Below are 17,349 nucleotides of genomic sequence, written 5' to 3'. Positions count from 1 at the left end.
CCACTTGATGGCAGTGTTTTTTTTTGTTTTTGTTTTTTAAAAATAATGCTTTAAGTGGTGGTGGTGCAATGGTTAAGTACTTGGCTGCTAACCAAAAAGTTGGCGGTTAGAACCCACTCAGGAGCACCACGGGAGACAGGTCTGGCAGTCTGCTTCTATAAAGACTGCAGTCGAGAAAACCCTCTGGGGTACAGTACTACTCTGTAACACATGGAGTCACCACCAGTGGGAAGACACAAAGCAAAAGGTAGTGATGCTTTAGCACCCTTTATAGATTGGCATCCTATGCAGCTGTCCTGGTCTTGCCCTCTATGCAGCAGCTCTGGGAATAAGGCTATGGTGAATCTAACGGAATCCAACCCCTCTGCCTTAAGGAAATGCTACCCCAATGGAGAGGCTCATCTTCTTCCTTTCTCTGCAGGGTTCCAGGAGTAGATTGCAAACCCATCAGGAAAATGAGTGAAGAGACTGTCTCCGAGGCTACCTCCCCGCCACCCCCCCAGGCGCAGCATTACTTTGATCGCTTCTCAGAGGAGGACGCTGAGTATATGCGCCTGCGCAACCGAGCTGCAGACCTGCGGCAGGACTTCAACCTGATGGAGCAGAAGAAGCGCGTCACCATGATCTTGCAGAGCCCTGTGAGTGGGTCTGACCAAGGCGAGAGGGTGGAGGGTAGAGGGGCTGTGGGGTGAGGTGAGAGTGTGCAGATGATGGGAAGAGGTGAAGGGGAGGGTGGCAGCAGCCCTGACTCAGAGTAAACCTGAAAGATAAGTAACTTCTCTTCCGCTTGCTCAGGGTTGGTTGCGGTTTAAACCAGCTGAGCAAGACAGTCTGGCAACGTGGGTGTTTGATTCTTCCCTCATTGGAGAGGGCGAAATCTGGTCTATGTGCAGGCAGTTTGAGTTGATGGTCAGAGGAGAGAGGATTGAGAGAGGGAAGCCCCACCTGAGTTTCCTGTGCTCCTTCTGAGCCTAGGTTTCCATTCTTCTTTCCTCACCAAAAGCTCTGGTGGCATAGTGCCTAAGGCATGTGACTGCTAACCAGAAGACTGGTGGTTCAAACCTACCAGCCACTCCTCAGAAGGAAGGTTGGGCAATATACTTCTGTAGAGATACCTCCTTGGGAACCCAAGGAGGGGGTCGCCATGAGTCAGAGCCAACTCCACAGTAGTGAGTTTGGTTTGTTTTTGGTCTCCACCAAAAGCTGTAGCAATGAACTAACAGACAAATTTATGTAAACTAAAGGCCAGTGGGTAGTTAAGTGGAAGGCTTGGGGCTCCCTTTACTAAACACCATAAAGTAAAAACTCACTGTTGGAGCAAACAGGAGTTTGGCATGCATGAGGCAAGGGTGGAGAGGGCCTAGAAGCTCCAGGAGCTAGAAAGCATGGAGGGTTCTACAGGACACAGGGGGCTATGGGCCCAGAGCTGGGGGAGGAAGGGTCAATTGGAGTCCCCTCTGTGTCTCTCCAGATGTGTTGTCGATTGGTACCTGCCTGGCATGGGCATGGAGCTTGTCCTTGAGAAGGACTGGGTGTGGGCCAAATGAGTCGTGACATAGGCCCTTGGATGAGAGGAGGAAGAGCAGTGTGGAGGGAGGCAAGGGGTTGTCTGAGAGCTTGGGATCCTCAGGAAACAGTGCATTTTCGTAGGGGTGAGAAGCCCTAAGATGAAGCTGCATATCCAAATGATTGCCAGATGGGATCAGGAAGGGGGACCTAGCCCTGCCTTGGCCACTACTGGGCTCAGGGAAGGCAGAGCATGCACATCGGTGGCGGTGGTTTGACCCAGCTAAGACCACACAGTAAGAGCTCAGGCCTTGTGCAGGAGCGTTGAGGGGTTGGGCCTGAGGTCTTGGGTGACAATGTGCTCAGGACCTGCAGGAATATTTGTTGTTGTTGCTAGTGTCAGGGAGTCACTCCAAATTATGGCGATCCCATATATGCAAAGTAGAACTGCATCACAGGGTTTGAAATGTACTAAAAAAAAAAAAATGAGGTGAGGAATCATGGAAAACTCCTAGAGTATGACTAGGAGATTGGTTTTCCACTCAACAGTTCATACACATTTTGTTTTGTGCCATTGATTACAGTCCCCACAATGTAGTAGCACTCTTCCCACTTTCTCCTTGTGGTTACCATTTCCATTTGCCCTTCTTTGCTATCCTGTCCTACCTTCTGAGCTTTATCCCTGGGCAAATGCTGCCCTTTTGAGCTCTTGTAGTTGATTGTTCAAAGGAGTGCACACCTCCCTGGTGTTACTGTTCACCTTATACGCCTGTCTATTGTTTGGCTAAAAGTTGAGCTGCAGGGGTGAGGTCAGGTTTGTCAACACTTAAGAGGCTCCCTATTTCCTCATGAACATGGCCTGCTGCCACCTGGTGGACATTGCTGCCTTATTTGTGGCCTCAAACCAAACCAAACCAAACCAAACCCACCGCCATTGAGTCGATTCCAACTCATAGCAATCCCCTTTCGGTTTCCGAGGTGGTAAATCTCTATGGAAGTAGATTGCCCCATCTGGCTTCCATGGAGCAGCTGGCAGGTTTGAACCGCCAATTTTCTGGTTAGCAGTCAAATACTTAAAGGCACTATGCCACCAGAGCTCCTATTTGTGGCCTAGTGTCTGAAAATCCAAAATGCCAAAGTGGAAGGGACCTCAGAAGTGATCACATCTTACCCTTTCTATGACCTTTAGTTAAGCAAATGAGGAAACTGAGGCCCAGAGTAGCCATAGGCAGGGCTAATGGAGGGAGGGAAGATAGTTCTTTTTTTTTTTTTCTTTTTTTTAAATACAGTTCTACTTTAAAACTGTCTCTTAATGTCTAAAATGAACTCTTGCCATTTCTGGTGTGGGTCCCTTGGGTGTCACTGAGACACAGGACCTGGGGTCTGGGCTACTGCCCACAAGGCAAAGGGGCACAGGCTCCATTCCCAGTATCTCCTTGTTTGGAGAGGCTCCTGAGGTCCCAGTGGATTTGCCCAGTGTCTGCAGGGGTCCAGGGCTGGAACGGGCCCCATGAGAGGCTGTGGTGGGACCAGCTCCCTGGGGCCCTTCTTCAGTCTTTTAGGGAGGAGCTGGAAGGCCTCATCCAGGAGCAGATGAAGAAGGGGAACAACTCCTCCAACATCTGGGCCCTGCGGCAGATTGCAGACTTCATGGCCAGCACCTCCCATGCAGTCTTCCCAACATCTTCCATGAGTACGTATGTGGCTGGGGCGCTGCCAAGAGCAGAGATGGAGAGTAGGATGGGGAGGAGAGGAAGGAGCAGCCAGAGCAGCTTGGTTGCCAGGCTACGGAAGGCACAGTTACATTAGCAGGCCTGGGGGAGCTCAGCACCAGCCAGGGAGATGCTTGGCTCTGCTCTTGCTGCTGCAGCAGCAAATTAAAGACCCACAGGAAATTTATCCACAATGTCCAGGAATGGGAGGGGGCAAGGAGGGGTGGTACTGGTGACTTAAGGGAGACCCTGTTTCTGGTTCTTCTGGGGGAAGGAACACTGTTCTGGGAGGGAGAGGGCAGCTAATCTGACCCCCAATAAGTAGATCAGTGGGTAGGGAATAGCTTTGTAATACTAGGTCTCTCTGTCCCTTATTGTGCATGAAGGACCAGAGGTTGAGAGTGAGGATACTGCTTGTTACTCTTGCTCTGGGTGAAGAACCTGAGGAAAATCCCCATGTCCTGGCACCTGGCAGCATCCAACCCTGACTCAGATTGCTCTTTCCTCAGTTCCCTGGAGTTGGAGGTTTGCACATAGGAGAAGGCCATTGAAGGCTGCCTCCACACCCCACTGGACAGCCTCCCTAGATAGGACCACAGACAGGAACTGGGGCTATGCATGAACCCTTCCTAGGCTAGAAAGTACTCCCATAATCTTTTGAAAAATGTATTGAAAAATACTTTCCCCCAACAAGATTTATACAATATTATAGTAGAAAATTACGAAAAGAATCAAGACAGAGAAAAATCACTGTCATGTGGTCTTAAAAAAAGAAAGAAAAACAAAAATCCCCAGTTGTGATTGAGTCTGTTCCCACCTGCAGTGGCCCCATGTGTGTCCATTGCACTGTGTTCCATGGGATTTTCAATGGCTGACTTTTCCAAAGTAGATCACCAGGCCTTTCTTCCCAGGCAGCTCTGGGTAGACTGAAACCAATAACCTTTCAGTTAGCAGTGAATGTGGTAACCATTTGCACCACTCAGAAATTACTGTTCTTTATCAATATTTTGGTGTATATTTATCCAGCCTTTCTCTCTTGACATATACAGATTATGCAAACAAAAGTAGAATCACAATGTTGTTGTTGTTAGGTGCCATTGAGTCATTTCCAACTCATAACGACCCCATGCACAGCAGAACGAAACACTGCCCGATCCCAGCCAGCTCCATGATCCCTGCTATAATTGAGCCCATCATCGCAGCCACCATGTCAATCCATCTTGTTGAAGGCCTTCCCCTCTTTCGTCGACCCTCCACCTTACCAAGCATGACATCCTTCTTCAGGGAATGGTCCCTTCTGATAACATGACCAAAGTAGGTGAGATGAAGTCTGGCCATTCTCACTTCAAAGGAGCATTTCGGGTGCACTTCCTCCAGGACAGATCTGTTAGTTCTTTTAGCAGTCCATGGTACTTTCAGCATTCTTCGCCAGCACCACAACTCAAAAGCATCAACTCTTTTTCGGTCTTCCTTATTCATTGTCCAGCTCTCACATGCATATGAGGCAATTGGAAATATCATGGCTGTGTCAGGTGCACTTTAGTCCTCAAGGAGACATCCTTGTTCCTCAGCACTTAAAACAGTTCCTTCATGGTTGACCTTCCCAGTGTTACACGTTGTGTAATGTCCTGACTGCTGCTTCCATTGGCATCGATTGTAGAACCAAGCAACGTGAATTCTTTGACAACCTCAATCTTCTCTCCATTTATTGTGATGCTGCTCATTGGTCCAGTTGTGAGGATTTTTGTTTTCTTTATATTGAGACGTAATCCATACTGCAAACTGTATTCTTCAACCTTCATCAGTAAGTGCCTCAAGTCATCCTCACTTTCAGCAAGCAAAGTTGTATCATCTGCGTATCTCAGGTTGTTAATGATTCTTTCTCCAATCCTGATGCCACATTTTTCTTCATATAGTCCATCTTCTCAGATTATTTGCTCAGCATATAGATTGAATAAGCGTAGGGAAAGGATACAACTCTGACGCACTCCCTTCTTGATTTTAAACCATGTAGTGTCCCCTTGTTCCATTCGAACGACTGCCTCCTGGTCAAGGTACAGGTTCCTCATGAGTACAATCAAGTGTTCGGGAATTCCCATTCTTCTCAATGTTATCCATAATTTGTCATGATCCACATAATCAAATACCTTTGCATAGTCAATAAAACACAAGTAAACATCTTTCTGGTATTCTTTGCCTTGAGCCAAGATCCATCTGACAGCAGCTATGATATCCCTTGTTCCACATCCTCTTCTGAATCCAGCTTGCACCTCTGGAAGTTCTCTGTCAATATACTGCTGCAACTGTTTTTGAATTATCTTCAGTAAGATCTTACTTGCGTGTGATATTAATAATACTGTTCTATAATTTCCGCATTCTGTGGGATCACCTTTCTTTGGAATGGGTACAAATATGGATCTCTTCCAGTCAGTTGGCCAGGTAGCTGTCTTCCAAATCTCTTGGCATAACTGAGTGAGTGCCTCCAATTGGACATTCGTTTGTTGAAATATCTCAGTGGGTATTCCGTCAGTTCCCAGAGCCTTGTTCTTCACCAATTCTTTCATTGCAGCTTCGACTTCCTCCTTCCTCCTTCATATGCCACTTCCTGAAATGGATGAAGATCGACCAGTTCTTTTTGGTACAGTGACTCTGTGTATTCCTGCCATCTTTTCTTGATGTTCCTGCATGATTCAATATTTTGCCCATAGAATCTCTCAATATTGCAACTTGAGGCTTATATTTTTTCCTCAATTCTTTCAGCTTGAGAAATGCTGAGAGTGTTCTTCCCTTATGGTTCTCAGACTCCAGGTCTTTGCACATTTCATTATAGTAATTGGTTTTGTCTGCTTGAGCTGCTCTTTGAAATCTTCTATTCAGCTCTTAGAATCACAATACACAAGATTTTAATAACTTTTACTATATCTTGATTAATTTTTCATAGAATAAAATATGGTTTTCCCATATAATTTTTAGTGACTGCGTGTTATTCTGTGGCTAAATATGCCATCATTTATTTAATCAATTCCCTAGTATTGGACTTTTAGGTTGGTCCCAACTCTTTGCTATTATGAATGACAGTGCAATAAACATCCTTTTAAATAAGTCTGTGATTACATTCATGACTAATTTCTTAAGATAAGTATTAGAGGAAGAATTGTTTGATCAAAGTATATGCACATTTTAAAGACTTTGATGCATAATTAAAGGAAGTATAAATCACCATGGAGAAAGATTGAAACAATGTACTTCCCACCACAATGCAGTTTTCTCCACTCTGATCTGTAGTAGGTACTATCATTTATTTCTTCTCCCAATTTGATAAGTGCTAAATAGCACTTTACCAGTGTTTTAATGTGCATTTATTTAATAATGAGGTTGAATATATTTTCATATACATATTGGGCATGACTTTCTTTTGGTAGTAAACTTGTCAGTTTTCTTATTAGTGTATTTTTTTCTTATAGATTTGCAAATATTTATAAAATAAGGATGGTTATATGACAAATTTATTACTTTTTTTTTCAGTTTCTATTTTGCCTTTTAATTTTGTTCATGGTCATTTTGTCTTGTAAATTTCTTTAATTCCCATGTAGTTGAATCTATTATTTTCCTTCATGTTTTATGCTTTGGATTACATACCTAGAAGCACCTTCCCCATATTTTATCTCCTGATGGGACAAATACATGTAATTACTCACTTGCCATTTTTTCTTGGCTATTTGTACATATTTATTCTTTCTACTCTGAAACATGCAGGGTCACCATGAGTCACAATCTACTTGACTACAATTTTTTTTTTTTAATATTTTAATTTAAGTTCTTCAGTATTTATTGTTGTTGTTAGTGCCATTGAGTTGGCTCTGTCTCATAACAACCCTGGTATAATAGACTGAAACACTTCCGGGTCCTGTGCCGGCCTCACAATCTTGCTAGACTTGAGGCCCTCATTGTAGCCACGGTGTCAACCATCTCATTGAGGGCCTTCCGCTTTTTGCCTGACCCTCCACTTTACCAAGCTTGATGTTCTTCTCCAGGGAATGGTACCTTCTGACAACATGACCAAAGTAGGTGAGACAAAGTCTGGCCATTCTCTCACTTCCAAGGAGCATCCTGGCTATACTTCTTCCAGAACAGGTTTGCTCATTCTTCTGGCAGTCCATGGTACTTTCAGTATTCTTCTCCAACACCACAACTCAAAAGCATCAGCTCTTCTTGGTCTTCCTTATTCACTGTCCAGCTTTCACATACATATGAGGCAACTGAAAATACCATGGCTTAGGTTAGGTGCACCTTAGTCTTAAAAGAGACATCTTTGCTTTTCAGCACTTGAAAGAGGTCTTTTGCAACTGATTTCCCCAGTGCAATGCATCGTCTGATTTCTTGACTGCTGCTTCCATTGGTGTTGATTCTGGAACCAAGTAATATGAAATCTTTGACAATTTCTGTCTTTTCTCCATTTATCACAATGCTGCTTACTGGTCCAGTTGTGAGGATTTTTTTTTTTTCTTTATGTTGAGGTAATCCATACTGCGGACTGTAGTGTTCAATCTTCATCAGTAAGTGCTTCAAGTCATCTTCACTTTCAGCAAGCAAGGTTGTGTCGTCTGCATATCACAGGTTGTTAATGAGTGTTCCTCCAAATTTTAGAATATTTTCATTAAGTACCTGCTCCTGCCTCAAAAAAATTCCTTTTGAGATTCTGAGTGGGATTGCATTACATGCGTAGGTAATTTGGTGAAGATTTGATAAATTTATAATTTTATATTAGATGTAAGCTCCATGGGGGAAAAATATTGGTATGTTTTGTTCACTGCTATAACTTAGCAGAAGATCCTAGACTTAGAATAGTGTCTGGCACATACTAGGTGTTCATAAAATATTTTCAAGAATAAATTTTAAATTTTTCCAGAAACAAAGTATGTGTTTAATGGCAATGAGAAAATCTTCGTTGTTATCTTTATCATCCCTACTATTTTCTCGTTAAGTTTTTCATAGCTATTTCATGTAACTTTGTTATAAAGGAATCTTTTCTCTATTTGATGTTCTTTCTGGTTATAGCTTGTGTTTAGGAGAATCACTGGATAAATGTATTTAAACTAGCCCCTTATTGAGCTCTTGTTTAAGTTCAAATATCATCTTATTTCTCTTGGGTTTTGTGTGTAGAATATCACATAATCTGCAAATAATCATAATTTTGCCTACTTTGTTCCAACATTTACTCTTTAGTTTATTTTTCCAGTTTTCTCATTGCATCTGTTAGCACACTCAGAATAATGTTTAATAATAGATTAGAGAGTAATCATCTTTGTCTTGTTTCTGAATTTAATGGAATTTTTAACCATGAGAGTTTGAGATAGTTATTCACCTTCTTATCATGTTAAGGAAACATCTTTTTATTGTAGTTTACTATGGGTTTTTCTCAGAAATGAATATTGAATTGTATAAAATGCATTTTGGGTGTTTCTTTTCTTCCTTTGAACTCTTGATGTGATAAATTATAACACACACAAAAAAATGCAACACACTGCCGTGGAGTTGAATCCGACTCATAGCAACTCCTCCTTGGATTTCTGAGGCGGTATCACTACGGAAGTAGATTGCCCAACCTTCCTTCCGAGGAGTGGCTAGTGGGTTTGAACCACCAGCCTTCTGGTAAGCAATCAAATGCCTTAGGCACTGTGCCACAGAGCTCCCCCAAAATTATAATAATAGATTTCTGCGTATTGAACTTTTCTTATCCTTGAAGTAAATCATTCCCAATCATACTGCATTCTTTTAAAATTACTCTTCCAGATTTGATTTTTCAGAATTTGGCTAAGGTTTTGCATCTATATTCACACAGGAGATTGGTCAGCTGTTTAGCTTTTTTGGCTATGTCTAGTATTGGTATTGAGGCTATAATTTCATAAAGTGAATCAGGGTGATCCTCACTCTTTTCTTTGCTCTGATGGACTTTAAATGAGATAGGAAGTATCTATTCCTTAAAGATTTATTATCTACTTGTAAAGCCATCCAGATGTGGGATAATTTTATGCATTATTTTTTGGACATTTTATTTGCTAGCTTCAGCCAGGGTTTTGATTCATTTTGCTTTGTCTTGAGTAAATTTTGGTCACATATTTCCTACAAAATAATCTATTTCATGGTACTTGACAGAATTTTTTTAAAGTGGTTTATAATATTTTTATCATTTAGAATTTCTACTGTGGATGAGAAGTGGAAGTCATCTGCTCACTCTTGATGCATATTTTTGCCTTCTCTTTATCGGCCTTTTTAGGTATTTGTCTGCAGAATTTCTCACATAAGCCAATTCTTGGATTTATTTATTGGTTCTACTATTTCTCAATTCATTAATTTTTGCCTTTATATTTATTCATTCATAACTTTCCTTTAGCTTATTTTGTTCTTTATATTTTTTCTAGAACAGACAAAATGGATTTGATTTAGTTTTATATTTATTTCAATAATAAAGGCATTTAAAGCTATGAATTTCCTCTGAGAATAGCTTTGGCTTCATGCTATGAATTTTGACAAATAGTATTTCCAATATTGTTAATTTCTGGATAGTTTGCACCTGCTATTTTGGTTTTATTTTTATTTTAAGAGCCACCCAGCAGTATGTTTTTTTCTACTTGAAAGTGGTTGAATTTATATTGTTAAAAATATTGTGTTAATAAAGTCTGGTTTTATTGCATTGTGATTAGAAATGTGGCCTATTTCATTTCTGTGATGGGGAGTTATTGAGGTTTTTTTTGTGGCCTAAGATGATGATTTTGAAATGATTTATGGGTATAGACTCTATTTCTAGGGCATAGTATTTTATTTGATCTATATCTTCATTTATAATTTTTGATTTTATAAAAAAATGAGACAAATGTTCTGGTTATCTAGTGCTGCTCTGACAAGAATATACCACAAATGGGCTGGCCGTAACAAACAGGAGTTTATTCTCTCATACTTTGGAGGCTTTAAGTCCAAGTTCAAAGTGTCAGGCTCTGGGGGCTGGGTGAAAGCCCCTCAACCTTGGGCTTCAGCTCTGCTTCTTGCTCCCGACCCACTGAAGCTAGAGGCTTTTCTTCACTCAGGTAGCTACTGGCTACTGAGGCTAACAAGCCCAAGGTTGACAAATAAAATGCCATAGTCCTGATGTTACCAAACCACATGGCAGGCCATCAATTCAAGTCCATCATAAGTCCTGCTGTCAGAGATGAAGCAAAGAGGCTGGTCTCTTCCTTGGGAGCTCACAGAGAGGAAGAGAAAATCAGACTGGTTACCTTGAACTAGAAATCCTTGACTTTGGAATTTCATTATTGTTCTTCTTGTCAGTCTAACTGGGCCTTTGGACCACTGCTGTCCCTGTCAACTATGTGTACTGGACACGTGCCCTAGGGGTGTATCACATTGGTCAGCACAGGCTTTCGGGTGCATGCTTCTGACATGGGGTCATGCTCTGCTTGCTTGATGTTGGTCCAGCAGCAGCCATCTGCACTCACATTTGAAGACCACTCACCATTTCAGCTAATGGCAAACTCGATGCAGGACATACATCATGGTGTGTAGCTGTGAGGTTTATTGGGATAGTGAAAGCTTCTGAAGAGCATTTTAATCCCATTAAAGTTTTTAGGAGAAAGCTGAGAGAGGCAGCATTTGGAGGCTCCTGGCCAGATACCATTTTAAGCCAGAGTCCTTTCCTATTGATTTTTTTTATTGGTTCCTAGACACTGAGTAATCAGAGTGCTGGGGCTCAGATACCCTGTACTGCTTTCCTGAGGTGAGCAGGCAGTGGGCATCATGGTTAATAGAACAGACTGGGTACAACTCCCAGACCCTCTGGCTGTCCTGAAGACTAGACTATCAAAACCCACAGGCCCATTTCCAAAGTCCATCCATACTACCAAAACATTCCCAGGAAGAGCTACAAAATATCCAATGGACTGCATATTTCAAGAGGAGCAGACATGCCCTGCCTGAGGCTTTAAGCCTTTAAACAACCACAGACACAATGACTTCTGGGAGTTGTGACTTACTAGAAAAGCTGAGAATTTTCTTCCTGGCTGACTTGGCTATTTTCCCTGTTTCCAAATCAGACATGAAACTATTTTACATGGTATAATTAAAATGATGTGATTGTTGTTGTTGTTGTTATGTGCCGTCAAGTCAGACCCAACTCATAGCGACCCCTCCTTGGGTTTCCAAGGCAGTGTCACTATGGAAGTAGATTGCCCAACCTTCCTTACGAGGAGTGGCTGGTGGGTTTGAACTGCCAGCCTTCTGGTTAGCAGTCAAGTGCCTTAGGCACTATGCTACCAGAGCTCCCAAAATGATGTGATAGCAGGTCTAATGATTAGTAATTCTTCATTAAAACTAACTTATGAAATATATCCATTTCTACTTAGAAATTTATTCTGGATTTTATTCAGTTTTCACTTTTAGGCTGTATGGTAAGCTTACCAATCTGAGAAGTTATCATCCCGTGGCCTTGAATTTTGCTGTGATTTTTGACCAAAAGCAACTCCATTCTTACCCTAATAAACAAAGGACTTTATTAGACATCATATTCATTCTGTGTATTTTTTCCTCCTGTATTAAGGCTCAGCCCTGAGAGTAAAGAATACTTAATTCTTTGCCTAGAAAAGTGTCTTTTACAGTTGTGGTGCCAGTGAAAATTTGTAGAGGATGGGAGCAAGGAACGGAAGGGCAAAGGGAGCCCCTAACCCTGAGAACTGCACTGTCCCTGCCTCTGCCCCCTGCAGACTTCTCCACGATGACGCCCATCAATGACCTCCATACAGCTGACTCCCTGAACCTGGCCAAGGGGGAGCGGCTCATGCGATGCAAGATCAGCAGTGTCTACCGACTCCTGGACATCTATGGCTGGGCCCAGCTCAGTGACACTTACGTCACGGTGAGGAGAGCTTCCTGAGCTGGGAGTTCACCCACAAAATCCAAAGGGATAACACCTGACCCCTGGAATGGCCATGGCACTGCTAGTGGTCTTTGGCTAAAATGCACTGAGTCCTTTCAAGATTCTAACCACTGTAAACCAAACCCACTGCCATTGAGTCATAGCAACCCCCATTAGGTTTCCAAGGTGGTAAATCTTTACCGAAATAGATGGCACCATCTTCCTTTTGTGGACTGGCTGGTGGGTTTGAACTGCCAACCTTCTGGTTAGCAGTGAAATGCCTTAGGCACTGTGCCACCAGATGGCCACCTAAAATAGGCTGTCCAGTGGATGCTTCTCTGGATTAGGAGGCAAGAACTCCTGGATCCTATTTCTAGGGCTGCCCTTGACCGTTTTCAAATTTCTCTTGTAGCTCCATTTCCCTAGCACCAAATAAGTGGGATTCCTCTTCATCTTCCATGGGTGAGGGGAGAGATAAGGATTCTTTGGAAGAAGACTTGACACAGTGGATATAGTTAAAGAAGGGATTCAATCAGAGTGTCCTTGGAAATGATCCCTCTCCCTCCTTACCCCTGAATGTCTGTGTCTTTCCTCCAGTTGCGTGTTAGCAAGGAGCAGGACCACTTCCTGATCAGCCCTAAAGGAGTTTCTTGTAGTGAAGTCACAGCATCCAGCCTGGTGAGTACAGCCCAGTGCCTCACTGCCCACTCCTTCCTGAAATCACAGAGCCCTGTCTCTCCTACGGTGACAGGCCATCTCCACATTAGCCATGGTCATCCTCTCCCTCATGGAGCTCACAGTCTGTCTGGGCAGAGAAGACACAAGAACATCAAAGCAAACTAAGTGCCCAGTGCATGATGTGGCCAGGAGGCCAAGTGCAAGTGCAGGCAGAAGCACAATGGGGGAGGGCAAGATAAGATGGCCTGGAGTGCTTGGAGCAGATCTGTGGGATGGCAAAGGCTGGGATTGGACTGCAAAAGTTGGAAGTGGGGAGGCCTGGTGGATGGGAAGATATATTAGAATGAGAGCCAATGTTTTGTCTCAAAGCAATGCAAGACTTGTCTAGTATCAGTGCTGTTACGGGTAGCTTCTGAGCCCCTTTTGGTTCTCCTGCTCCTTTTGTTGTTGTTGTTATGTGCCGTTGAGTCGGACCCAACTCGTAGCGACCCCTCCTTGGGTTTTTGAGGCAGTATCACTACGGAAGTAGATTGCCCAACCTTCCTTCCGAGGAGTAGCTGGTGGGTTTGAACCACCAGCCTTCTGGTTAGCAGTCAAGTGCCTTAGCCACTATGCTACCAGAGCTCCTTTCAGGTGTAGTATAAAGATTGATGAAGCTGGTTTAGATCAGGAAAGATTTTAGGTGGAAGGAAGAAAGCAGTAGAAAGGACTATCTCAGAAGCAGAAGAGGTCAGTCTTTCTCAGACATGTGAGCTGTGGCTGGTGTGTCCTGCACCTGGGAGAGCAGGATACCATGTTGGGGCTGTGCCAGGCTTGAGAGGTACTCAAATGTAGAGTCCAGCTACTCATTTGAAAAGTGTAGGTTAATGAAATCACTAGACTATGTGGGCAGGGCAAGACTGTGAGGACTCTGTACAGGAAAGAAAATTGTGCTCAGAAAGGGTAGTTGATGAGCACATGACCACTCAAGGAAGTCATGGTTGAGTAGGACTGAGGTTACAGAAACAAGGACAACACAGGCTCTACCTTTCAGGAGTTCATAGTCAGGTTGGGGGAGACAGACAAGGAGGTCAGTGACTAAGTCTCAGGATAAAGAGTGGTCTGATAGAAAGGAAGTTTGGAGAGCCTTGAGAAGGGGCTCCCTGCCCAGCCAGATGCTGTGGGAGGTGGAGGTATGAAGGAGGAGGCTTCTAGGGTCAAACAATAGTGCTGGAGTGGAGTCCTCATAAACCAACAGGAACAAACAGAGTTGGACCTGGGTGGCAGCGAGTGGTTTAGGGAGAGATGAATGAGTTCTCAGTAGTTGTGTAGCATGCTCCCAGCTCAGAGTCACCTGAGACCTCTGTACATCTGGGAGGATAGGCAAATGGCTGAGTCTGGCTCAAGAATTCAGTGTCTGGAGGTGAGGATGGAAGGGGACAGATGATAAGGGCACTAAATGCCTTGTCAAGGCCTATCGCTTTGTTCTGTTGGACATGCAGAGCCATTGAAGTATTTTAAACAGATAAGTAATGAGATCAGATTTTTATTGTAGGAAGATCACTTGGATAGCTGTGTGGAAGCAAACTGATGGCAGGACCACTGGCTAGGGGCCATTACAGTAAGCCAGGGAGGAGATTCTGGGCCTCCAAGACATTCTCCTCCTCCTATGGAGGGGCTGGATTGGAGAAGTATGTGGGAAGTCCTGGTGATCCATTGGACTGGAAGCATGGGGTTGAGTCTGAGGACCTTGTGGAACTTTCAAGAGAAGTCAGCTGCATTTGGTTGTCATAAGTTCAGAGGAGATCTGGCCTAGAGATACAGGTTTGGAGGTCACATGCATCAGATGCTCAGGAAACCTGTGTAGACTTAGGGCTGCTGTGTGTGGTTGTGCAGCTCGTGCACTGCAGGAGGGAGCCTGTGATAAGGGAGAGAGAAGAGGACAGAATATAACCTGTGCTCCAGTCACTAAAGTGTATGTCTTAGCCCTGGGCTTCTTTTTTGAATTTAAACAATGGCAGTGAACACAGAGGAGGCTTTGGCCCATGGGCTGTGCCCTTAAAAGGGAGTGCCTCTTCTCATCTGTACAGAGGCATCATAGGGACTGGTAGCTATCCTGGTAGGCTATAGAGATTCTTGAATGACAGCAGCTTACCAATCTAAGGGTGACACAAGGAATATATGAGGTCATAAAGAGACCATCCAAGAGAGTGAACTCTGACCAGGCTACACATCCAAGGAAGTGGAGGAGTTGGGCTGAAATGGTGGAACAGCTAAAGGGGAATTCCAGGGGTCAACACTGGACACTCACAGGTATAATGTACCTCAGGTGGGAGAGTTGCTGCTACTTTCAGGGGTCTGGCAACTTTAAAGTCATGTTTGTTCTATGGAGTTCACTTAAAACAGAATGTTGTAATTTGTTGACCATGTCGATGCTTCAGCAGATGGTCTCAGTTGCCATGTCCTGCTACCTGCACCAGAGCCTGACTCTTCCCTGTGATGGCCATCTTATCTGCCTGGGCTCCCTGGCATGGGGGTGGGGGAAATTGTAGAGCTGCCCCATGTGCTACATTCAGGATCCCACCAGTGCCTCAGATTTAAGGGCCAAAGCTGTGGTGATGTTAGAAACTATAATCTAGCTGGATAATTCCTGGGAAACACCTGTAGTCAATACATTAGGGTAACTCCCAACTGTAGGGCAATTGTATCCAGGGAACCATGGGCCGTGTCAGGAGGAGGGTGCTAGGAGGGGCTTGTTTCAGGGTTTGGGTTTGTGTTAGGGGATTTGGGAGAGGGTTCTAAGAAGAGGGGTTGCCTCAGTTTGGGAGCTGTCAGGATGCAAGGGTAGTTCTGTTATTGGATGTTTTAATAATTTTTATCTGGGAAGTTAAGGGAGTGGAGTGAGGTGCCTGCTAGCCAGGAGAGGGGGATGTTGGTCATTCTTGCGGTTGCTCAGTGCTCTTGTTTTTGCCTGTTCTTAGGTGTGAGTAAGCAGTGGTCCTTCATCTTGCTTTATCATAGTCACAAGGTGACCTTCTCTGGTGGTGGTGTTCTGTGAAATTGCTTGTGTTACGTAGAGACCATGCTGGCTTAGCTGTGAGTGCCAGGCTAGCCACCTGCTCACAGCTGTTAGTGCTGCTTTTTTTTCTTTCTCAAACTCATATACACACATGCATGCATGCACATGTGTGCACACACACAAATATGTGCCCAACTTTTAGCCAAGATACCTACTAACCCCTTGGAGTCAAAGCAGATTATAAGACCAGTGACTATTTTATACTTGTCCTTTAAGACCTCATTTTTGAGTGACGAGTAAATGGATCCTTATTATTCTATTCTCCTTTGTGTATGATAAAAAATTTTCAAAATAAAACAATTTTTAAAAGGTTCAGCTTGGAGATCACCTCCTCTGGGAAACCTCTGATCCCCTTACTATAGGCTGAGATGAAAGACTCCTCCTACCTGGTTCTAGAGATTTCTGTGAATGACTCACTTCTAGGTCCTTGCTGTTGAAAGTGTGGTCTGTGATGGTAAGCACAGGCATGTATGGGAGCTTTTACGAATGCAGAATCTCAGGCCCCCTACTGAATCAGTATCTGAAAAGATGTCTGGATGACTCATGTGCGGCAAAGCTTGAGAAACCCTTCTCTAGCATTTTCATGCTGAATAACTGTAGTCACCTGTTTCCTTGTCTTTCTGTCTGCCTGTACCACTGGACTGTGAGCACACTGAGGGCAGGAGCTCCATCTTTTCCCCCAACACCAGATGGTGCCATTGCTTTTGGTGCCCTGGGATGAGTGAGAGTGGGTGGGTGGAGGTGCACCATGCCCACCAGAGGAGAGGGAGAGAGGAGCCTGCCTGCCTGTTACCACTGGTATCTCTTCTTCCCTTGCCCAGATCAAGGTGAACATCCTGGGAGAGGTTGTGGAGAAGGGCAGCAGCTGCTTCCCAGTGGACACCACGGGTTTCTGCCTGCACTCGGCCATCTACGCAGCCAGGCCCGACGTGCGGTGCATCATCCACCTGCACACCCCCGCCACGGCCGCAGTGAGTAGCCTTCCTGCCAGGCACGTGCTTCACCTGCCATTTCACTCCCTGAGCCCACAGCCTGTTCCTCTGAGATTCTCCCTGAGGGAAAGACATAAGTCATCCAAGCTAGTAGCAAATTCATCATTTAAAAGTTCTGGCAAGATTTCCTGGTACTGAGGCCAAGGTGAAAAGAGAAAACTCCCACTCTGGGGATACTTATTCTCTCCCTTTTCCTATCTACCAAAGTCTTGTCTTGGGTAGGTAGGTTACATTTACCCCAGTTCCTACACTCCCCACCCTGCTGCATACACAGCCCTAGGTCACGTTCCCAGTTGACAGCACCTCCCAAGTTTCCACTCAGGTAAGTCCTGCTGGCCTGTGCCTCTTCACCCAGCCCAGGCTCTGGGGAGGAGATGTCTTGACTGAGATAGCATGATGGTGGGACCCTGGACTGTGCCCACTTTTCATAGTGCAGGAGGGCTGAGGGTTGGAAACAGGAACACAGAACTGGGAGATAGTAGAAGGAAGACTTCAAGG

General features: G+C 44.2%; 1 protein-coding gene across 1 annotated transcript in view; it reads left to right on the top strand.

Annotated features, from left to right (window-relative positions):
* The first annotated feature begins 455 nt into the window (after window positions 1-455).
* The window catches only part of ADD2 (adducin 2), a 50,334-nt gene continuing 33,440 nt past the window's right edge, over window positions 456-17,349 (top strand). The window contains exons 1-5 of the mRNA XM_007940109.2: window positions 456-638; window positions 3,061-3,199; window positions 11,972-12,123; window positions 12,721-12,801; window positions 16,681-16,830. Of these exons, the coding sequence (XP_007938300.1) occupies window positions 456-638; window positions 3,061-3,199; window positions 11,972-12,123; window positions 12,721-12,801; window positions 16,681-16,830 (705 nt within the window). The remainder of the gene's footprint in view (window positions 639-3,060; window positions 3,200-11,971; window positions 12,124-12,720; window positions 12,802-16,680; window positions 16,831-17,349) is intronic.

Source organism: Orycteropus afer, unplaced genomic scaffold (assembly GCF_000298275.1).
Source record: "Orycteropus afer afer isolate SDZICR_OR568_19922 unplaced genomic scaffold, OryAfe1.0 scaffold00065, whole genome shotgun sequence".
Taxonomy (NCBI): Eukaryota; Metazoa; Chordata; class Mammalia; order Tubulidentata; family Orycteropodidae; genus Orycteropus; species Orycteropus afer.
This window is presented reverse-complemented; position numbering and strand designations above follow the sequence as displayed.